At 34.4% G+C, this 23,597-nt stretch overlaps 1 protein-coding gene across 4 annotated transcripts; it reads right to left on the minus strand.

Moving 5' to 3' along the window:
• Window positions 1-1,539: 1,539 nt before the first annotated feature.
• On the minus strand, window positions 1,540-23,126 carry sirt2 (sirtuin 2 (silent mating type information regulation 2, homolog) 2 (S. cerevisiae)). Of its 4 annotated transcripts, none has more exons than XM_048160369.1 (16): window positions 22,996-23,126; window positions 22,261-22,307; window positions 17,008-17,059; window positions 16,820-16,930; window positions 16,584-16,625; window positions 14,410-14,516; window positions 14,279-14,335; window positions 12,858-12,926; window positions 12,321-12,450; window positions 12,152-12,211; window positions 9,394-9,449; window positions 9,235-9,311; window positions 6,201-6,252; window positions 6,039-6,106; window positions 2,871-2,937; window positions 1,540-2,760 (listed from the first exon to the last, which is right to left on the minus strand). In XM_048160369.1, coding segments are annotated over exons 3-16 (1,032 nt in total). In that variant the 5' UTR covers window positions 17,009-17,059; window positions 22,261-22,307; window positions 22,996-23,126; the 3' UTR covers window positions 1,540-2,625. The 4 variants fall into 4 exon arrangements, with proteins under 4 accessions (XP_048016326.1, XP_048016325.1, XP_048016324.1 ...); XM_048160368.1 differs by having other exon boundaries at window positions 17,008-17,062; XM_048160367.1 differs by lacking the exon at window positions 22,996-23,126 and adding an exon at window positions 22,472-22,631.
• Between the last annotated feature and the right edge of the window lie 471 nt (window positions 23,127-23,597).

Consider the following 23,597-nt stretch of genomic DNA (forward strand, 5'->3'; position numbering starts at 1 on the left):
CGACAGCGGCAAGGAACCCAAACTCCATGGATATGGATAGTTCACCCAAAAATGAAAATTCTGTCATCATTTACTCACCTTCAAGTTGTTCCAAACTCGTATAAATTTCTTTGTTCTGTTGAACACAAAGGAAGATATTTTGAAGAAAGTTTGTAACCAGACCGCCTTGAGGCACCATTGACTTCCATAGTAGGGAAAAAAAAATTATATGGAAGTCAATGGTGCCCCAGAACTGTTCAGTTTCTCACATTCTTCAAAATATCTTCCTTTGTGTTCAACAGAACAAAGAAATTCTTACGGGTTTGGAACAACTTGAAGGTGAGTAAATGATGACAGAATTTTCATTTTTGGGTGAACTATCCATATCCATGGAGTTTGGGTTGCTTGCCACTGTCGCCTTTGGCTTGCTTAGTTGGGGACACTTGATATTTGACTTGACATTTGATATTCAACAGTGCTTTGATCTGCCTGCACTGACACTATTCTTTAAGAGCTGCTGTGCAGCCAAAATAATGCACCAGTTATCAATGTAAAGCTGCTTTGACACAATCTACATTGTAAAAAGTGCTATATAAATAAAGGTGACTTGACTTTACTATCCCTTTAAACTAGTTTAAATCACTAAGATATTTGTGTTTGAACTGGAGACCTCTGAGCAAAACTCGAACGCTTAGTTCTCACTTGATCTCAGCGCACTGTTTAGTGGTCGCATGATGAAGACCAGTCCGCGAGTAAAACACATCAATTCTGAGCCTGCGCTGCATTGTCTTTTGACCAGAGCTAATAAATTGCACACAGTTTCGTTTCGCTTTTGGTACGTTTAATGATTCTCATACCTAAGCAACAGAAATGGCAGTGCCATTTATCAAACTTTGTTTCACTCATGGTTTATTGCTACACCTGTCCTAAAATCTAGTGCCGTCATCTTGTGTTGACACTGAAACTGCATGATTAGTGAATTATGTGTGGCGGGCTACATATAATGTATTTTAATAGAAAGGCAGAGGAACTGGACTTTGGACACCCCTGAACCCATGAGGGAGGAGGACTCACAAGACTCACACTAGTTGACATATATGTGCAAATTTGTGTTCAAAAAATGTTAGATATAAAGTAGAGACAGTTTACTAATACTGTAATGACTGGTTGTTGAAAGTGCATTATCAAAATAAAGTGTTACCTTATTAAGCAATTAAGAACGAGGGGCCGTGCATGAATATATTATTGCTTATCACAATATTATCATTCCTTACTGTTTAATAATCAGGAACACTGTTATGTTCTTGATTATTAAACATTAAGGAATTAGAGGTTGTGCCATTATGAAAATATTATTGCTTACTGCTTACAAACTTGGGACACAATTTTTCAAATCATCAAGTAGTAATCAAATTAAAAAGGTGTCATCTTTGCGCTAAAAGATATGACACATAAAATAAGGTTGGCCTGTGGGTGTTATGCAGTCATATGTTTTGTGTCATAGCTGTTAATATAGGTATTTTAGCATGATTGACCAGTTAGCTTCCAGGACAATAACTATCCATTTATGGATTATTTTTAATGCCGTTTGACAACATTACACCACATGCATACATATAAAACTTGTTTCCTCATACAAGGTTGCTCAGGGCTCAATCAGATATCATAGTAATGTTGTAAAACACGACTGGGCCAACTTCCTCTTACACAACTGAAGCATGGGGGTGGCTATCGTTCCAAACCAAAGATAAGCAACAGAAAATAAAACAGCAAAATGTATTAGAATAGTTAATATACTGCAGATATGATTCTTTAATTATATGATTAATTAACCCTTTTAAAATATAACATTATAGGCTATTAAATGATTGCACAAAAAAACAAGGTCAGAGACAGAAAATCACACACCATCATTAGAACTATGGTGATGAATATTATGAAACTTGTTAATTTACCTCAGATTGATAATGCAAAGATATGTAATTCTTGTTACTGTAGTGCAAAAAAAAAAAAAAAATTGCATTTAAATGGTAAAGAATTTATCATTTGTTGTACAACTTTTGTATATTTTTATAAATTCTATAAAGCCAAAGTAATTTAAGTTAAATTTTATTTGATAATTTAAAACAATATTAAAAGGGGTTAAAAGTAACACTCATTGCTTAAATTAAAATAATGTCACAGTGCAAAAAAATCTTCATGGTCCTTAAAGTACGCTTCATTTTCTTTATGTAGAATAAAAAAAATGAGGTGGAGTTAAATGTGATCTCAACATGTTTTCCAGTGTTTCACACATAAGGAACTTTTCAAGCCATCAAACAGCCATGTTGTTTCAGACACATTTGTTTTCGCAGGATTAAACGAGACCTTATGTGATAAAGCCAAGCTTATCAACTTTAAAAAATTACATTTAAAGCATTATGTTTTTCATAATTGTGTTTCAAAATTCCAGGATTCTGCTGAAGTGTTTGCTGTCCATCCGTCTCTCTGTTCCTGTCTCAGCTCTGTGTGTTTCTGTATCATATCTATATTGCTATTACAGACACAAGAGCTCAGAGAAACAGAAAAACATGATAGATGCGAGAAGGCCAGAGTTACATTGATCTATTAGGGCTGACATGTGAACCCTCTGCATGCTCTGATTGGTTATTCTGTCTTGTCAGTCTTCCCAGGCTCCGCCCCAGTGCTTCTGGAGCTCTGATTGACTTCCTTGTCTTTCTTTTTGGCATCTTTGCTGTCAATCAAAGCATGTTCACGCTTCACCATCTCCTCCAGCTCTGCCTGAAAGCAAAAAGGGTGACATCTCATGCAACAAGCATAGTTTAAGAAGGGAAAAAAGTTACTGATTTAAATGAAACGTCAGATCTGCATGTGAATATGCTTGTATTTACTTTCCAGCCCAGCAGTTCGGCGAGAGCCATGCAGCCGTCATCACAGGTGCTCAGGTGAGCCACGTCTCTGCGAACGATCAAGAAATTCAGTCTTGAATTGTACGTGTCTAAATGCTTATACACACAACCTGCCTTTTTAAACGTTTGGAAAAACTAGAGACGTTTTATGTTTTTGCTATATTCAGTAGTAATGATGTACTGATATACATATAAGTCATTTGTCACATGCCATTTATTCCTGAATTTCACAAATTTTCTGGTCAATTTTCAATGGCTAATTCTACATTGTTGATTTTTCCCCCCAAAATTAAATGAATAATAAATCATTTGAAAATGATTTGCATTAACAGAGCTAAATGTATAAAATATCATAACTAAGTTCAATATCCTATCATATCAATAGTAAATCATGGGGACATGAACCATATATTATACCTACTTAACCCTCTGGTATTGTTCATTTGGGGGTCACACTGGCGTTGTTCATGTTCGTGAACACCAGAAATGTAACTTTTTTTATTTTCAGTAAAATTAATGTAATATATTTTGTTCAATATTTTTTTTAGAGAATTTCATGATACTAATTATTATCATTTTTTCCCCAATATTTTTAATTACTTTTCAATTAAAGCAGTATTTCATGTTGAAATAGACACAATGCCATTAAAATCCAATTTCTGAAGGCAGATTAATGCCATCTGGTGGGAGTAAAAAAGAAAAACATCTGTAAAGCCATGCTGTAGTAGCCATGAGATGCCTGTATAGCTCTACATACAGAGCTCAAACCGGCACTTCTATATTTTAAGCTGTAGCGTACCCTCACTTCTCACATGTTGCCGGTACCAGAGGCGTCACTAGGCCCTTTTTCTACTCAGTAAAAGTACAGGGTCAGACAGCACTCAGTCAATGCACTGATGAGTGAATGACAGACAGAGAAACATCATGTGCTTATTTGTTCTACTAAACAATGAATTAAAACTAAACAGCTGATTGTGACATTTATAGCCTTAGAGGGATTTGTGGTTTTTGATGTCACTTAAGTGTCAAATTGATAGATTCATGTTCTGTTTTTGTTTTTCTTTTAAATAGAAAACAACAACAAAAAAGGGAATGGTTTAATATAGGGCAGATTAAACATATTGGCAATCTAGACAATTACAGTAATATAAGGTTTGTCTATATTCAAAATTAATGGTAACACTTTACAATAAGGTTAATTTGTTAACATTAGTTAATGTATTAACTAACAATGAGCAATACATTTGTTACTGTATTAATTAATCTTTGTTAATGTTAATTAATACAAAACCAGCATTAGCTGTTAACAAATACAACATTATTTTGATAATGTATTAGTAAATGTTGAAATTAACATGAACAAAGATTAATTAATGCTGTATAAGTGCAGTTCATTATAAGTTCATGTTAACTAATGTAGTTAACTAATGTTGACTAATGAACCTTATTGTAAAGTGTTACCAAATTAATATTAATGAGTATGATCTGGTTAAATCCATTATTTTTTAGACAAAAATACTTATTTTTATTAAGTTGTGAATTTGGATATATATTTAGACACTCTTTAGCCCTATTCGGACGGGACTAGTTTTCCAAACGACGTTTGAGTAACAATTCTTATCAACCTACGTCTGTGATTTTATTTACGGGTTCGGACGGGACTAACATCTCCGTGTTTATTACCGAGGTAGGAGTGTCTGTGTTTTACATGTGGGCATTTCAGAAGATCACGTGTTCAGAATGCGTGGATTGCGTATGGTCATATGAACTAAACATAGGCTACATTTATCATCATGATTTAATAGAACTGGGTTCTTATAATAAACCCACTGGAATAAAAAGTTTTAACTTATATAATTTACACGTTATGTAATTAAGTGCAGAAATGAAAGTACTCTTACCTGAAACTGATATTACAGCCAGTCTTAACAGTTTACGTGATTTGGCTCTTCTTGTTGATTTTTCTCAGTGTACCAAACACATCTACATCATTATCGGTGCGCAAAAAGCAGAAACTTGAATACCGGCGCGATAGCGAGAGATTGTACGGTAGTTCACGTTGACCAAAACACACAAGAAAAAGCGTTTTGGAAAAAACATTTTCGGAAATCACATACATTCGCATCCGGACGGGATTAGATTTCTCTGAGGACCGCCGAGTTTGACGAAAAACAGTAGGTAATTTGCTCTGGAATTTTTACAGAGGTCGTGTGAGAAAAAGACAGACATGGCAGATTCGGACGGGATTAAAATCTCAAAGTACGTCTGTGAAACAGAAATTTCTCTAACGTCCCCCTGTGAAACTAGTCCCGTCCGAATAGGGCTTTTGTCAAGGTTTAGATTTTCTTTGTATGAACTTTTGATTTGAAGTGTCACTTTTTGCATTCATTTTACTACAGTCAAACCTGAACACAGAAAGACATTTTGTTACACATAACATCAAAATTCAACAAAAAATGTAACAAAAATGAATAGGAATGCTTTATCAGAGGTTAGTCATTTCAGTTTCAACCTCTTACTTGAGTCTTCTGGCTCAATGTTACCAGATTGTTACAGCCACACCAGTTGATTTGTGTATGATAGTGTGTGTGTCTGTTTTGTACTTTCAACGTCTTATAGTGTAACCCCTTCCTTGGTATCTGTGTTTTTACTGCATTGTGGCTGAACTGTTAATTTTATTTCACACATTTGCAAAAACTTCCTTTGTGTTACAGTCACACTAGTTCATATGTGTCTGTCTCGAGGGGTGTAATGTGTTTATTTTGCAGTTTATTTTTGAGTGTCACCCCTTCATTGCTGTGCACGTTTTTCTACATCATGGATGATTTGTAGATTGTGTACACAAAAATATTCTCTGTATTTTTGTGTATTTCCCATTCATTTCCATTTTTGATCATGAACTAAACGTGTGACTCTTTTCTTTTTTTTTTACGACCACTTAGCTTTTTCGAATCAAGTCTACAGATTTTTTTTGTGGTCACATAGCAACTACCATAAAAGTCACCAAATTTCGATTAAAAACAAAACAAAACAAAAAACACATTTAGTCTAATAGGACCAAACAACACCAGAGGGTTAAATTCAATATCTTTGTGTGAACAGACCTGAAGAAGGCACGCTGTTTAACATGAAAACACTTGGAGGCCTCACCTGTAGGCTTTATCCGAGTCAAAATCCATTCCTCCTCCAAAAGCGAATAACCCCATGCCAAATTCCGACTGTCGGAGAAATGTAATGTAATGCAAAAATGTAATCATAAAACAAATCTGTTTCATTCAAATGTTTATCATAATTAGATGAGCAATTACCGACCTGTCCGGTTTTCTCCATATTGATGAGCAGTCTAGGGCAGCTGTTGGACACTCTGCAGACGAGACAATGAAGTCAGAGCACAGAAGTCTAACATTCGCATCATTCAATATTATTTTTGGGAAAATAAAATTAACCAACATTATTCATTTTCAGACAGTGTCAGTACAGCCATGACCAAAAGTTTTAGGCAGTGACATATGACATGTTTCGCAAAGTTTGCTGCTTTAGTTTGTTGTGGTGTTGATTCACATAATTTGCATAAAATGCATTTTAAATAATTGCAAAGAGCTTTAATAGCAAAAAAATAAAATAAATAACTTGTATAATCTATATATATATATATATATATATATATATAAAATCACAATATATATAAATAAATATCATAAAAACCCAAATTTTACTGTTTTTTGGCCCTGGTACAAAATGGCCAGCATAATTTGACTAATCATATCATCAGCACATGGTAAAGTGTGAACAAGTTCTAGTCGGGTAAATCACTCTATCATTCTGATTAGATTATAAGAGCAGACTGATAGTCAGGGCCTAAAACTAACTTTTTTCCACACCTGCCAATGGCCGGTGACTTAAGAAAATTTACCAGCAATTAATATTTTTTACTGTTTTTGCAAAAACAGTCAGTTATGATACCAACATTTTAGAGACCAGTGAAAAATTCACAATCCTCTATTCCAATTTCGATACCACAGCTAAAACTACAAGCCTAACTAATATAAATTTAATATATTATTAAAGACAAGTTACAGGGTTCCCATTCTTTTTCAGCGATCATTTTCCAGGACATTTTCAATTTTACTATGGCAGGAATAAAAGACAAGGATCATGCCCTAAAGTAATATATTGCTCTCTAAGTCTTTAAAAGGTGTACAGTTTATTGCCCTGACTTAAATATATAAAATCAGTTTTTAATATGAGCTCTTAATCATACATTATGACTATGGAAGCTTGTTTCCGCCACAGAATTAAAAAAAAAAGTCGCAATTACCTTTTTTGTATCTCACTATTCTGACTTCTTTTCCCTCGCAATTTCGAGTTTATATCACAATTATGTAAGCTCAGAATTTTTTAGAATTTTGAGATAAAAAGTTGCAATTACCTTTTTAATTTTTTATTTAGCAGCAGACACGTCCATAACTTAACTATAAAATCAGTTTTTATTATGAGCTCTTAATCATACATTATGACAAATTGTTCTCATTACCAGTGTCCATATCATAGCAAAAAATAGTGGAACTATTTTAATGTTTTTTTTAACTATTTGAAAATAAAAATATTAGTCAAAGACAAAATCAATGAACAACAAAGAAACCCATAACACGTAATAGAATATGTGGCAGGTCTATTAGTTATTTCTGTCCCATCCAATGCTGGTTATCACCATGTCAATCAATATAATTTTGGATTCAATCCTGCATTTAAATAAGTTAGTCATTCCCAAAACTTTGCAGTGTGTAAACTTAGCAGCATGAAAATCTTTCAAATTGCGAATGGGTTATAAACACATTTTCCTTTTTAAATCACTGCAGCTGTCAATCACTGTTGTGAAAACTCCTGTTATAATCAATGAAGCTGGCTACACTGCACAATCAATCTCTTATTGACCTTATATTGCATCAAAATTATTACTGAATTAGGTAGCTGCTTACTAATTAACTTCTTCTGCATACATTTGAGCAGTTAATAGCATTAGCCAACTGCTGCAAGTGGCAAGACTAAACATCATCATTGAAAATACTACGTCAAAACTCAGCATTCCTGAACATCACACTTTCTGCAACTAACGGTAATTGTTTTTGGCCAGTAATAAACTTTTTGTTCTCAACTAAAGAAAAACCTAAGAACTTTAAAAAAATTATAATTTTCAAGGACAACAACAAGATTTTTCAGGACATTTTTCATTTTCTCTAATTTTCCATGTGTTTTCCAGGACTGGAAACTTTGTCATCAATTTTCCAGGTTTTCAAAATTTTCCAGGACGAGTGGGAACCCTGCAAGTATACACACTGAATAAAATAATCAAATGCAAGATAACACTGGATTGTCTACACTGTATAAATTAAACAATTTATTCCTTATTAAAGTTTCAAAAGTTATTCAGTCAAGAGCAGTGAGTGATTTTTTTCTTTGTCTTTTTTTGTTTGATTAACATTAAAAACACAGACAGCAGCAGGAATATTAGGCTGCTGTCACTTTAAGACCGAATGCACGGATCCAATACACTGATACTGCACATATTTCTCTACTGTTTGCATTCACTTAAGCCATAAACAACTATGTTTACTAGCATACTCAACGATACGGGCATTTTTTACTTTTTTGTGAATTTGTCCGTTCATGCACAAGAAGACGTGAAGGAGAGTTCAATTCAGTATTTGAGCACCGTCTGAGAAACAGCTTCCTGGGCGCGTGCTTCGGATGTGTGCGAACACATCCAAGTAACTAATTGAGTTCTCTTTTGTGTTTTCTTGCGCTTGAATGTTTTAATTTCCAAGGTTTAAACTCTTGTGACATTACAGGGCTGGCCTGTCAAATGATCAGAGCGTTGTTCAGCGCTGCCCCTGACTAAAGATGTTTGTAGTCGACACGCAGCTGTTCATTTAAGCCATTAGTCGATTAATCGCACATTTATATTAATTTAATTACTTAGCTATATACTGGGGGGGCATAATATATGCCTCGTGCTCAAAGTATTCTTCTCTGGCCATGAGCGCAGAAAGCCGCATTCAATCTAGTGGACTTTGTTTTCAAGCGCTCAAGTCATTTGCGTATGCGCTGTTCTTCTTCTGCTCTTTTTCCGGTTGTGGCGGAGAGCAAACAGTGTTGCATTGCGGCGGCGCCCCCTTCTGGATTGGAGTGTGGATTGCCTGTGACTGACTGTATTCGTTGTCTGAATGTATGAACTGAACCATGACGTCCATACCGTACGGTTTGGGACGAATACATGTAGCGTTACACCCCTAGCAATTATCCATACATTTTGTGGGGCTCAAGGGATACGTGGAGACATGCTTACCTACTGACTAGCGATGCGAACGGCTGAACCTGAAGGGATGTGCCCATTATGATGAGAAGATCACATCGAGGAAAGTCCTGTGGTACACAGAGGATTGACAGTAAGAGTCTAACATGTGCAATGAGTGGCTTTGACCTTAAAGATAAGCTGAATTCTCACCATCTTCATGGAAGTGAAGAATCGGGCAGGCAGATTCTCCCCAAAAAACACAATATCTAAAAAAGAACAAGAAATACATCCACAAAGAGGCTAAAACCATCAGAATATAAGGAGAGGCTAGTCACTAATGAAAGCAATTTAAAGATGGAATGAATATCGGACTGTTTCTCACACTAAGCTTGTATGGTTTCACAAGACTAGGAATTGACCCTTTCACCGGGAGGTTGATTGACAAGCGATCTAACCAATCAGAAGGCCGAATCCGCCATTTTGTCTGACAAAGCAGTCAGGAGTTAGAAGATTAACCTCAGTGGAGTTAAACTCAAAAAATTGTGTATATTAACTCCTTTCCGTGTTTGAAACAACATTCCTTCTGATGTTCATTCATGTTTATTTGATGCTATAAATAACTAGTAGGAAGAGATGATCGGTTCACGAGCCGTTTGAGCTGATGCGCTACAGCAATCTGTCACGACACATTAAAGAGCCACAAAAAGGTTTTTATTGTTTGAATTTCTTAAAAAATTACACAGTTTGAAAGCTGGGACTTTGTTTAATATCATATTTACCTGCTCTGTCTTGTCTGTCGACGTGTTGTCAGTGTCCTCTTTGCTCCGCGATGTATTTTTCACTGTGTGTGGCGTGACAGCGCCACGGCTTGTCGGACAAAGCAACAGTAACTAAGGGGGGCGGGTCTTTGCGAAGGATCAATTAGCATTAGGGCTGAAACGATTAGTCGACATTATCGACAACGTCGACAATAAAAAATTGTCGACAAATATTTTTGTTGTCGAATAGTCTCTTGATCTCATATTTGAAGGGCCTGCAATAACGCGGTGTAACCAGTGGGGCGCTGTAGCGCAATACTGTAATGCAGCCCTCCCGGATCCAATCCAATAAAAGAAGTCAGCGCTTTGGAGAGCATAGTGCAAAGGAAGTCGAACTCGTGAAATGTGGGAGATTAACATAACATATAAACATAACAAACATAACGTTTAGCATAACTACAGAATACTGTCATGCAGGGCCACCAACTCTCATTCAAACTCACTGTTCTCACGCCACACGTTCATTTTCTCACACAGTAAAAGATGCATCGCAGAGCAAAGAGGACACAGACAACGGCAACGCACCGACAGATCAGGTTACTTTTGATATAAAACTAAGTCTAAGCTTTTAAATTCAGTCAATATTACTACGGAATTCAAACAATACTTGTGGTGGTGACGCTGTTTAATGTTGTGTGGCAGATCGCTGTAACACCTCGGTTCAAGCGGCATGTGAACCTATTCCTCTCTATTACAGCGCGAAATAAACATGAATGAACATCAAAAAGTACTTACTGAAATGAATCCATCTTTATTGTAATCACTTAATCGGAGTTTTAACCGCAGAAAGAAGTCAATAAAACTTGCAAACAAATATATCACACAAAATGTAACATTTACCTCAGGAAAGCCATTCAATGACCATAAACTCGATAGTTTGTGTGTGTGTGTGTATGTATGTAGTTTGGAACCACTAAGATTTTTAATGTTTTTAAAAGAAGTTTCGTCTGCTCACCAAGGCTACATTTATTTAATTAAAAATACAGTAAAAAACAGTAATATTGTGAAATATTATTACAATTTAAAATAACTGTGTACTATTTGAATATATTTCACAAAGTAATTTATTCCTGTGATGCAAAGCTGAATTTTCAGCATCGTTACTCCAGTCTTCAGTGTCACATGATCCTTCAGAAATCATTCTAATATGCTGGTCTGCTGCTCAAGAAACATTTAATGTGTACAATTGTACAAAATATTTGTGTACAATATTTTTTTTCAGGATTATTTGATGAATAGAAAGTTCAAAAGAACAGTGTTTATCTGAAATCTAATCTTTTGTAACATTATAAATGTCTTTACTGCCACTTTTGATTGATTTAATGCATCCTTGCTGAATAAAAGTATTCATTTCTTTAATTTCTTTTCAAAAAAATAAAAATAAAAATTCTTACTGACCCCAAACTTTTGAACGGTAGTGTATAATGCTACAGAAGCTTTGTATTTCAGATAAATGCTGTTCTTTTGAACTTTCTATTCATCAAGGAATCCTGAAAAAAAAAGTACACAACTGTTTTCAACATTGAAAATAATCATAAATGTTTATTGAGCAGCAGATCAGCATATTAGAATGATTTCTGAAGGATCATGTGACACTGAAGACTGGAGTAACGATGCTGAAAATTCAGCTTTGCATCACAGGAATAAATTACTTTGTCAAATATAATTAAATAGTACACAGTTATTTTAAATTGTAATAATATTTCACAATATTACTGTTTTTTACTGTATTTTTAATTAAATAAATGTAGCCTTGGTGAGCAGACGAAACTTCTTTTAAAAACATTAAAAATCTTAGTTTTAATGTTTATGGCGTAAAAATGTTATAGAAATAGCCCTAATTAGCATACAGCCTGTATGGACTATTTCTATAACATTTTTACGCCATAAATTTAGTGTCATTCCCTATTCAATTTATTTGTATGTTAAAGAGCAACTCTGAGATTCTGAAATATATCTTTTGTGTTTAGTGGATGAAAGAAAATCATACAGCTTTGGAACGACATGAGAATGAATAAATGATGACAGGATTATCATTTTTTGGGTGAACTGTCTTAAATCCAAATCAAATTCAAAACTATAGCTAATGCAAAAAAGAAAAAGCTCTAGCTATTATTATTATTATTGTTCTTATAAATGGTTGCTCTTACCAGGTTTTACCAGGCTTCCACAGGAATCACACTTTGGAATATCTTCAGAGAAAATTTTATCTGTGAGTCAGAAACATGGAATATGAATAGTGAAGTGGACTACATTCCCACATCTCATTTAAAACCAAAACCAGAAACCACAGAGAAATGTCAGTGTTCAATACTGTACTTTTCATCCAGTCCATGGAGTACTCCTTACGACAGAAGCAGCTCACGCAGTGAGACGTGTGAAATGTACCATGGGCTTCAATCAGGTCCTCGCCTTCCAGACCTGCAACTCTCTCTAGAGTATCAATATTCTGGAAAAAAAAGCAACAATAATTGTATAATATGAAAAATAATATAAAATTAGTATAAAATAGTATAAAATTACAAACAAACAATATCACAAAGGCTGTGTCCAAAATTGCACACTTCCCTACTATATAGTAGGCGAAAAACAGTATGTGACAAAAGAGGTCTACAAAAAGTACCCGGATGACTTTGCTACTTCCGGCGAGATTCTGAAGTGTGCATACGTTGGACACTTTACTATCCCATGAGGCCACGGGAGAGGATTTGTGAATGGCAGTGAAGCAATGTAAATGACGCAGTAGGTCACATGACTGTGACAACATGGCGCTCACAAAGTACATACTAATATTCAAAATAAGTACCTCCTCATGAGAGAGTATGTGATATCGGATGCAGCCAAACACTCTCTTACCTGAGAGTAGCAGCGCCTCAGGAGGCCTTTGTCCTTCAGCATCTTCATGAAATAGTGACACACTGTGGGCTGGAGAAACCGAAGCACATACAACAGTCAAAACTACACTCATCACAGTATCAGATGGGTCATTGCTGTAGATGTGATCATACATGTGCTGCCTTTTTGACTTCATGACATGACAAAGAAGACCATGTAATATGTGTGAAATAAAAAATAATGAAATGTGGAGTAACATTTTTTCAAATTACACATTATTTGTCGCCATTTTGTTTATTCTATGCTTGCAAATGAATGAATGCTATTACAAAAATACTTCTTCCACACTGCTGTCTAAAATTTAAAGGCTCAATGGATTTTGGTAACACTTTACAATAAGGTCTCATTTGTTAACATTAGTTAGTGCATTAACTTAAAATGAGCAATATATCCTTACAGTAATTATTAATCTGTTATAAAAAAAGGTTCATGTTCATGTTAGTTCATAGTGCATTAACTAATATTAACAGATACAACTTTTGATTTCAGTAATGTATTAGTAATTAAAGGTCCCGTTCTTCGTGATCCCATGTTTCAAACTTTAGTTAGTGTGTAATGTTGTTGTTAGAGTATAAATAAAATCTGTAAAATTTTAAAGCTCAAAGTTCAATGCCAAGCGAGATATTTTATTTAACAGAAGTCGCCTACATCGAACGGCCAGTTTGGACTACATCCCTCTACTTCCTTCTTTAATGACGTCACTAAAACAGTTTTTTGACTAACCTCCGCCCACAGGAATACACAAGAGTTGCGTTTGTAGAGTGTGTTTGTCGCCATGTCGCCGAAACGCTGTTATTTTCATCCCGCAGTCCAATCACCGGGTCTGATTCCGGCTCAAATTGATAGGGTAAAATTAAAGACATGTTTACAATAACACTGCGCGCGTGCATCTCCACGTTATGGTAAGAGGCGTGACCTTTCCGGGCAAGGAGCGCTCAGAGCTGTCGAATCACAACACAGGAACCGCTGGCACAATCAGAACTCGTTACGTATTTCTGAAGGAGGGACTTCATAGAACAAGGAAGTCATCAGCCCGTTTTTATGACAGTGGAAACAGCGGTATACAGATAAGTAAATTATGTGAAAAATACTGTGTTTTTTTACACGCGAAACATGAACACATGTTATATTGCACACTATAAACACAATCAAAGCTTCAAAAAAACACGAAAAACGGGACCTTTAACTAAGATTAATAAATGTTATTGTTCATTGTTATTTCATGTTAACTAATGATAACAAATGAAACCTTACTGTAAAGTGTTTTGAGGCACGTTTTCATTGGTTTTTGAACAACGAAAAAAAAGCAATTCAAGACAAAAGAGTATATTGATTTGATTTCATTTACAACCCATGTATGTCAGAGAAGATTCATAAACTACCTTAAACTGGCCTGGGTAAAGCTCTCTGGCCAGAGCAAAGAAGGGCTCCGGATGTTTCTGGAAAAAAAGACGTTCAAATGTGACTTGTGTCCTCTCAGATGACAAACAATAAGAGTAAGACTGCAGCAGACCTTGAAATAGTCGATCTGAAAGATGGCCTCTGGGTAAGGCAGGTTGTACTTCTGCAGATTGGCATACAGACCAGTGCCAGGAGAGCGGAAATCTGGGATTCCAGCAGCTACATTATGAAGAGAATACAGGTTAATTAAAGGTGCACTATGCAATTTTTTTTTTTTTTCATCATCAATCAATGTTTTTCTCTTACCCTGATTCACTACGGTAAGCCTATTATAATGTTTATATTTTTGACCTGACGGGATGGTTTTTGTAGGAAATTGCGTACATGCATCACTTGCCCATGTGTTTCTCGTCATTTACATAAATAGAGAAAATTTGCTCCGGCTGCTTTGACGTGTGTCTGGTGTGGGAGTGGCAGAGGTTAGTTGTCACAATGAGTGAGAAAGGTTTATTGAACAAATAAATTGCCATATGGAGCTTCTAACGGCAGCTGCAGTGACGCAATGACTTTATCAATCAGCGATTGGCTCTTTTACTTAAAAGGCAGGACTTAATCTGCCATATTGCGTGTTGCAGTTTCTCCCATTCATTAGTAATATAGTAGTGAACCGTCTTTCTAAATCTATAGTCTTTGATAAAGATGACTTGACTTGTTTTCTTTATTTGAGGTATGGCATCTTTTTTTGTTATTTTGATCAATGATCATTTTCTCAAATAAATGCTCTAAATTACAATATTTTTATTTGAAATTTGGAATAAATGTTATCAGTAGTTAATATAATAATATATATATATATATATATATATATATATATATATATATATATATATATATATATATATATATATATATATATATATATATATATATATATACAGCCTGTTTAATTCTAAGAATCAGAGAGAGGAAATGGTCTAAAATCCTAAATTATGACCTTGGCCAGAAGTTATACTTAAAGGGACTCTCATTATAAAAGATCTTAAAGGTGCCCTAGAACCAGTTTTCAAAAGATGTAATATAAGTCTAAGGTGTCCCCTGAATGTGTCTGAAGTTTCAGCTCAAAATACCCCATAGATTTTTTTTAATTAATTTTTTTAAGTGCCTATTTTGGGGCATCATTAACTATGCACCGATTCAGGCTGCGGCCCCTTTAAATCGCACGCTCCCCGCCCCCGAGCTCTCGAATATAAGTGCAGTTATACAGTGCATAAACAAAGTTCACACAGCTAATATAACCCCTCAAATGGATCTTTACAAGATGTTCGTCATTCATGCTGCATGTATGCGTCGGATCATGTGAGTATAGTATTTATTTGGATGTTTACATTTGATTCTGAATGGTCGGTGTTATGTTGAGATTCGCCTGTTTTTCAGAGGTCTTTTAAACAAATTAGATTTACATAAGAAGGAGGAAGCAATGGAGTTTGAAACTCACTGTATGTCTTTTCCATGTACTGAACTCTTGTTATTCAACTATGCCAAGATAAATTCAATTTTTGATTCTAGGGCACCTTTAAAATCTCCCTGTAGTCAATAATTTTATTCCTTAAAACTCATCTTTAATCAGCAAAATGACATATTTAAATGTTTTTTCCTGTGAAAAATTCTTCATGCATTAAAATAGCTTGAATGTAACTACACCATTGCCTCATTTAATATACTCGGATCAATGAATATGCAAATTAGCCCCGCCTCCACTCGCTCACGCCAGCTCAGAGATCCACTCGGTCAACTTACTGAGGTAAACGCTCACAATGGTATCGCTCTTTACAGCATCGGACACATAACAGTAATTATTATGATTAGCCTTTTGCTTGACTATGTTATCAAACAGCTAATATTGTGTTGCTAATGTTACACGACTCCCTTGCTTCAGATCGGTCAGTTAATGATATTCTAATGCTCGCTGGCACGTTGACATGATTGGTTACAAGGTAGTTTGTGACGTCAGAAACACCAGCGATTTCAAACCGCGTTTTTGAGACTTTTTTCACTGCAGTTTTAAGGAGAAAATACAAAGCAATGGTGTTGACTGATGAATTTGCACATGGTTTGTCTTAAAGCACATTAAAAACACCACACAGACATATAAACAACATTAAAATCTTGATTTTCATCACAGGGGGACTTTAAAAAATAGGATCAAGATATGATCTATTTAAAAAAAAAAAAAAAGACTACACTTAATTTAAGAAAAATGCATTTTATGATAAAATATTTACTTACATGTAGATATTCCAGCTCCAACCATACAGATAATGTTCTTGCCTGTTGACACAGACAGACACATCTAACTTACTGAACAACCGACTCGAAATAACCACTCAAACAGAGCCATATTTCTACTGTTTACACACTGTTCAACTGGCTTACTAGTTGACTGTACATATTGAATGGTATTTTAACAACGAAACAATTGCCACAAATCGAAAATACCACCTTCATCTGAGAAGTCAACTCACATTTGCCACTCAGGATGTAGCGGGCGACCCCATCCAGGGTCAGCTCATCCAAGACTTTGTCTCCAGGACTCAGGCCAAGAGTCCGTGAGAAGAGACTGCGCAGGAAATCCACTGAAAAATATCTGACTTTAGCTAAGATCACATGAGCTCTTTAAATGCACTGAAAGGAGAAATTCCTTGACACATACTCTCAGTGTCTCCTGAAGCGTCGCCCTCGTCGCTGCTGTCGTCAGACTGACCCTGCTGAAAACAGTCAAACAAATTACAGAGATGACCAATCCACCCCAATCACAGAAAACAACACTCACTCCTAAAAAATGTCTTTATAGTATATTAGCAGCGAAAATAAAGGGTGAACTGCAGATGGTGGATGTTCAATAAATATTATTCACACGTTCATCTCCTATATGGTCCATTCTACAGAACTGGTGCAAACTGCTGTCCCACAACAACAAAAACACATTTAAAAAGCATTTAAGTATTCCAGTTTTAGATGTTTACTAAGATCCTTCTATCATCTATTGAATCCCACAATAATATTTAACATCAGTTAGCTTAGTATGTATATAAAATCATCATTTATTGGGTACTTTCAATTGGGAGGTGTCTGTCCTGAACCCTAACCTCTAAATTTCAACTAGTGAAAATGATATTGAAATAATTTTTGCATTTTTTTCCATTGTTGTTTTTAAAAATATATTTGATTTTTTTTTTTTAAAGAAGTGAAGTAAAAAAATATTTATTTTATATTTTATTTTTAAATCATGAAACTTTGTGTCCTGCATGTTCATGTCACTACCGAAACAGTGTGTGTTTGAGTCCACTGTCTGAGACTGATTTTAACACACTTCTACATTTCTGATCAGGAAATATTCCTCTCACAGCCTCTCTTTCACAATAGACAGAGTCCATCATTTTGAGTTAAATGTGTTCAAAAGTCTGAAAATCTGTGTGCAACTTTAACAAACGTCACTAGTGGTTGGTTCAATGTTTATTCAAACAAATAAATCCTTCACTTTGAAATCAGTTTGATAAACTTTACACCTTTTACAAAGAAAGACTGGATTCAAAATACAACAAATCTCATAAATTACATTAATTTAAATGCAAATCAATTGTTATTGATTTACCCATGAAAACATTTTTAATAAATGGGTCAGTGACAAATATGGTGCGGCAAGATGAGAAATTAAAAAATCTTTTAAAAACCTGTTTTAAAAGCATGCATCAGGTACGTTAAAATGTATATATTGTGTCTAAGTTGATTTTATGTTGATAAAAATGACATTTGCACAATTTTTTACTAAAGTTAAGAATGAATGTACCTAAAAATGTCAAATGGTGTAACCGCCAAAGAATGAGAAATATTAAATATGTTATCCACATAGATGGCATGTAAGCTCACTTATAGAAATATATACTTCAATTTAAAATATCAAATGAAAAATTATTTTATTAGAGTTATCTCTAAATGTAAATTTTAACGTGTTTTTGCAATATTTGGTGGGACACATGCTGAAAACACATTTGTTTTCTAAATAATCTTTGACAAATTATTTTAAAATTGTTTAAAATCATGTTATTACACTAAACTAGATGATTACATTTTATTCCACATTAATTTTTCTGTAAATAATTATATTTTTTATGAAAAATACTAGTTACGCCAATTGACACAAACCAGTTACACCACCTGACCATGTTACTTCTACAGCCAAAGGCCATTGTTTGTTGAACAAATTGACACTGAAAATCAAGCATGACAGTCAGCAAGTTAAGTTAAGTGGTTTCAGTGATGAAAAACAACATCTGACAACAAGAAATAATCATAGTAATGAACAGTGAAATCTTGTCTCATATATTTTACAGTTAAAGGGTTAGTTCACCCAAAAATGAAATTTCTGTTATTAATTACTCACCCTCTTGTCATTTCACACCCACAAGACCTTCGTTCATCTTCAGAACACAAATTAAGATCATTTTATCTCCCATAGAAAGCAACGAAATTACCCCTTTCAAGGTCCAGAAAGGTACTAAAGACATCGTTAAAACAGTCGACGTGACTGCAAAGGATCAACCTTAATCTTAATGGTTCAACCTTATTATGAAGAGACAAGAATACATTTTTTGTGCAAAAACAAAACAAAATAGCATCTTTATTAAACTATTTTGTCTCTTCCCTGTCATTCTCCTATGCTGTTGACATGGTAAACACAGTGCAGAAACTTCAGGTTTTACGTCAGAACACCGGCTCATTATTGGCCGGGCCTTGCGTCAGTCTCACACGCATGCGCTGTGCTGATCACGTGATCAGCTTTGGCCAATACTGAGCTGGCATTCAGACATAAAGAAGGAAGGCTTCACTGTGTTACTTTGTCACCTGTGTGAGGATAATGACAGGAAGAGAAGAGATTGTTGAATAAAGTCATAATTTTCATTTTGTTTTTGCGCACAAAAAGGATTCTCATCTCTTCATAACATTAAGGTTGAAACACTGCAGTCACGTTGACTGTTTTAACAATGGCTCTACAACCTTTCTGGACCTTGAATGTGGTAATTTTGTTGCTTTCTATGGGAGATTAAAAAAAAAGCTCCCAGATTTCATCAAAAAATACCTTAATTTGTGTTCTGAAGATGAACGAAGGTCTAACGTGTGGAACGACATGAGATTGAGTAATAAATGACAGAAATTTCATTTTTGGGTGAACTAACCCTTTAAGGAACAATATCTGATAACAAGAAATCATCAAAGTGATGATTTCTTAAAAAAAAAATATCTGATAGCAGGATCAGAATTCGAGCCACTGTTTCCTTGCTTGAAACTATATCGATTTATCTATTGGGGCAAGAGGGGCTCTGTTATGTCGTTTTAATTATAAAATCTTAGAAATTTAATGAATTGTATTTTATAGATGTAAATTGTAGTCTTTGGTTAAATGCACAATATGTAAGACTTTTGGATTAAAATATCAAAAAACCACTTGGACAATTTTATATATTTTGTTGACTTGTGTACTTATATTATGCCAGATGTTTCCAAGAATGTTTAAACCTAGAGAAATAATAACCAGGACACGAGCCATGTCCGTGCGTCGCCTATCAATGACATGATACCCGCGCTAATCTCGGTTTCCGGTTTTATTTTGTCGAAACCACAGAAACACCAAAGACGCTTTAATATATTATGTGTTTTATTAGACAGATGAGCAACTGTTTGGATACATTTGTCGACAGAAATCTAATCATATTATATAGCTAAACACGTTTAGTCTTATTGTTTAAATCTTGTTTTTTTGATTTACTGTGAGTACCATGTTTTACCATGCCTAATATGGATCTAGTTGACTGCAGTGTGCAACAAGTGTATCATGGCAGCTGCCGAGCGAACGCACAGAGTAGCATTATAACAAATTTGAACACACAAATGTGTGTAATATTTTAAAACAGAGCTGCTTTACATCACATACGCTTGACCTGAAGAAGCAGAAGCAGCGACTGCGGCATAATAAAAGCTGTTGTCGATACGTTTGACGCACTTGTCTTTCATTAGCAATCACTCCATGATTTTATATTGCTTACATTTTTAAGTGAATGGAATAGAAATATTGAAGCTAAACATTTCAATGTTAAACATTAATGTTCTAAACATTAATGTTGTGCAACATAATTATATATTATTTTACTGAATTACAGAGCTTTAATAATAAAGTTGTGGATAAAGCACCACTTTCTCAAAAAAATAAAACATTGAACATTTGAAAATAGTTCCAAATAGTAGTTTAGTTTATATTACATCTTTAATCAGCAATATAAACTAGTGATTTTGACTAAATTTGCCCCTAACAGAAAGGCTTGTAATAGAAGTCAAATGGTGTAACCGGTTACACCATTTGACATTTCAATTTAAAATCAAATTTGACAGGTTTTATCATGGACACCTATGTAAGCACATGGCCTTGTTGGAAATATTTCAAATGTAATTTTTAAAGTCAATACACATTTTTATAATAATGATGAATTATCAATGTATTCATGGGGTCATACCATTTGACATGTATACCTAAGAATACCTAACCATACCCTAAAAATGTCAAAATATCTCATATTTTAAAGACAGTTACTAACCTTTGCATGCAGCATTTAGTGTCACCAGGGGTCCCTCTTTGTGATATAATTTCCTGTCACATGGTTTTCTTGCACAATATTAACAAAATGGCTCCTTGAATGGTGGTTACACCACCTTGACACTTCAGGAATTTGACTTGACTCCTATGATTCCCCAAATTATTTATAATATTCAGAACAATGGTGTTAAATTTATTTTTATTTACTATTAAATTGTTCTAATGTAAGATTATGCCAAACTAGATAATATGGTGTTTTATTGAGAATTTCACCTTTTTTAAACAAGATCAATTATTTGGTACTAAGTTTTTACGGTTACACCACATTGACATTTTGCAATCAATCCCCAAATATTCTCTCAAAATTGATTAAAACCAGAAATTTTAGACTTGGTCCTCAAAAAAGAGAATGTATGTAAGTAATTTGCTAATTTATTTTGCAATTTTTACCCTTTTAAATTTAACTAAAACTATAATTACACAAAAAAAATGGTCACGTCATTGACCCAAATATCAAATATATATTTATATATATAGAAGGTAGATGTAAACAAAATCTTAATATCTCAATGTAACTCTTCTTATTAAATTATTTATTGTTATGTTTTGGTAGTGACAAATTTGGGGAGAGGAAAAATATTCCAAAACTTTCTGAAAATACAATATGAGAATTAACTGTACAGTTACTAGAAATGTGTAGCTTGGATATTATACAATTTACATACATACAAAATGTTTGGAAAAAGACAGTTTTCTTTCAAGACATTTCCAACTCTGACTTTGAACCAATTCCGTAGAACGGCCCATATATACATGTTTTGTGGGGCAAAAAAATCACCAGAAAAAGGCTGATATATCGGTTGAAATTTGGCTTCTTTTTTAAATGATTGGCATCAGTTGATAAATAAGCCTGCTTCATTAACAGAAGTATTAGTTTGATTCGTGTCAGTTTCACATTCTATTGGTAGCTTTTAAATTTTCAATTTCTATTTTTAAAATATTTAGTGATTTTTTAATGTAAAATATTGTGTAAAACAAGCATTTTTATTCATTTAATTAATTATTACATGTTTTTATTATTCTATTTTTACTTTAACCACTGAAAAATATAATCTAATAATAATGTTAATATTTATAGCAATAATAATGTAGCACTACCATGGTAAAGTAATGGCACAAATGGTAATACCATGTTATTTTGATAAAGAATAGCATGTCATTTCCAAGCTCTAAGTTAAAAAAAAAAAGCATTGTACAAGCTCAAATAACATGGTATTACTATGGTACATGAGTGTCGTGTGATGTTTACATCTGTACCTCGAGATCTGGTGTCTCAGCCTCCTCTTCTGCCCTCTTAGAAACCTCTGCAGGACACAATAAATCATATCACACTGATATATCTGTCATAATAACCAATACTAATCACACACACAGCGAAAAACTTCCAAACACTCCTAGCTTCCTCTATTGCTAAAGGCTAATGGATCTGACTACACCCAAATATACAGAGACATATTCATTAGATTACCTTCAGACATCTATCCGCTTTCAAACACTACTATAAAACTCAAAAACACATAGAGTTAAGAGATGACAGCACTGTTTTTATTAAAGGGACAAAGCTTGTGTGCGTCGCTGATATTTCTCTCGGTGAGTTAATGTTAATGTTGATACAGTAAAGTTTAACGGTTGTTCCTCGAGGGGGCGCGAGGAGGCTCAGATCGCCCAATCCTCCGTTGAACTGCACTTACATCTCAGCCCGGATTTGATCTTTCTGGAGAAACATATACGCTAAAAGTATAATCATTTAAATGTATTGATGTAAAGGATTGGTATCTGACATACAAATGACAATCCAACCCTCTAATGTCTATATAATTAAAACACGCATCCAGTCATCACAAACGACTGTGATTGGTCCTCCCTGGCAGTGGTGAGAAAAGTAACAGGTGTCGCATGACAATCCCGTATAAACGCTAGTGTCGATCATAAATAATTTACACCGGCATTATGAAACTTTGAAATGTAATAGCTATTTAATATTTTATTTACCGTGTCCGAACAGTTAGAGACACTTCCGGGCCTCCAATGCACGCCCAGTTCGGCTATTCGTTAAAATTAAGATTATTTACAATGTTTCTATGTAATATTTCGCTGCAGTTTTTTATCAGATCTTCCGGGTGCGTTCAAAGTCACGTCAAAAAATCGTAAATTACGAGTTGAACGCTCATAAACGCCACCACAATGTCGTAAATACGAGTTGGAAACTCGGAATTTTCTTTAAAAGCCCCGATCTGTCCGAGTTCAGGGCGTGTCAGTGAGAAACATGGCGGAATATTTGTCAGGGACAGGCTTTTTTATTTACAACGAATTAAGCTAATTGCCTGCACAAAATATTATAGCATTATAATATATAACAATATAATATGTAACGATAAAGTTTACAGTGGCTTTATAAATTAATTTAAAAACAGTGAAGACTAATATTTTTCTTTTTTGATAGAAAGTAGATTGTTTAAACATTTACACTAAAGAAAAACATTACCTATGGTGAGATTTCTTCATCCACCTTTCCATTGCATGTGCCTCAGTCTTTAACACTTAGCTCTATCCTCACACCTCCATAAAAGGGATTACAGGATTTACTCCACTTG

This window comes from Megalobrama amblycephala, linkage group LG16 (genome assembly GCF_018812025.1).
Source record: "Megalobrama amblycephala isolate DHTTF-2021 linkage group LG16, ASM1881202v1, whole genome shotgun sequence".
Classification (NCBI taxonomy): Eukaryota; Metazoa; Chordata; class Actinopteri; order Cypriniformes; family Xenocyprididae; genus Megalobrama; species Megalobrama amblycephala.

Excerpts from the sequence above, each read along its gene's own strand:
- sirt2 (XM_048160366.1), bottom strand. Across the intron at positions 14,517-16,583 it reads TGGAGCTGGAATATCTACAT|CTGCTGGAATCCCAGATTTC; the intron begins GTAAGTAAATAT and ends TTCATAATGTAG. Across the intron at positions 6,253-9,234 it reads TTCGCATCGCTAGTCAGTAG|AGTGTCCAACAGCTGCCCTA; the intron begins GTAAGCATGTCT and ends TCTCGTCTGCAG.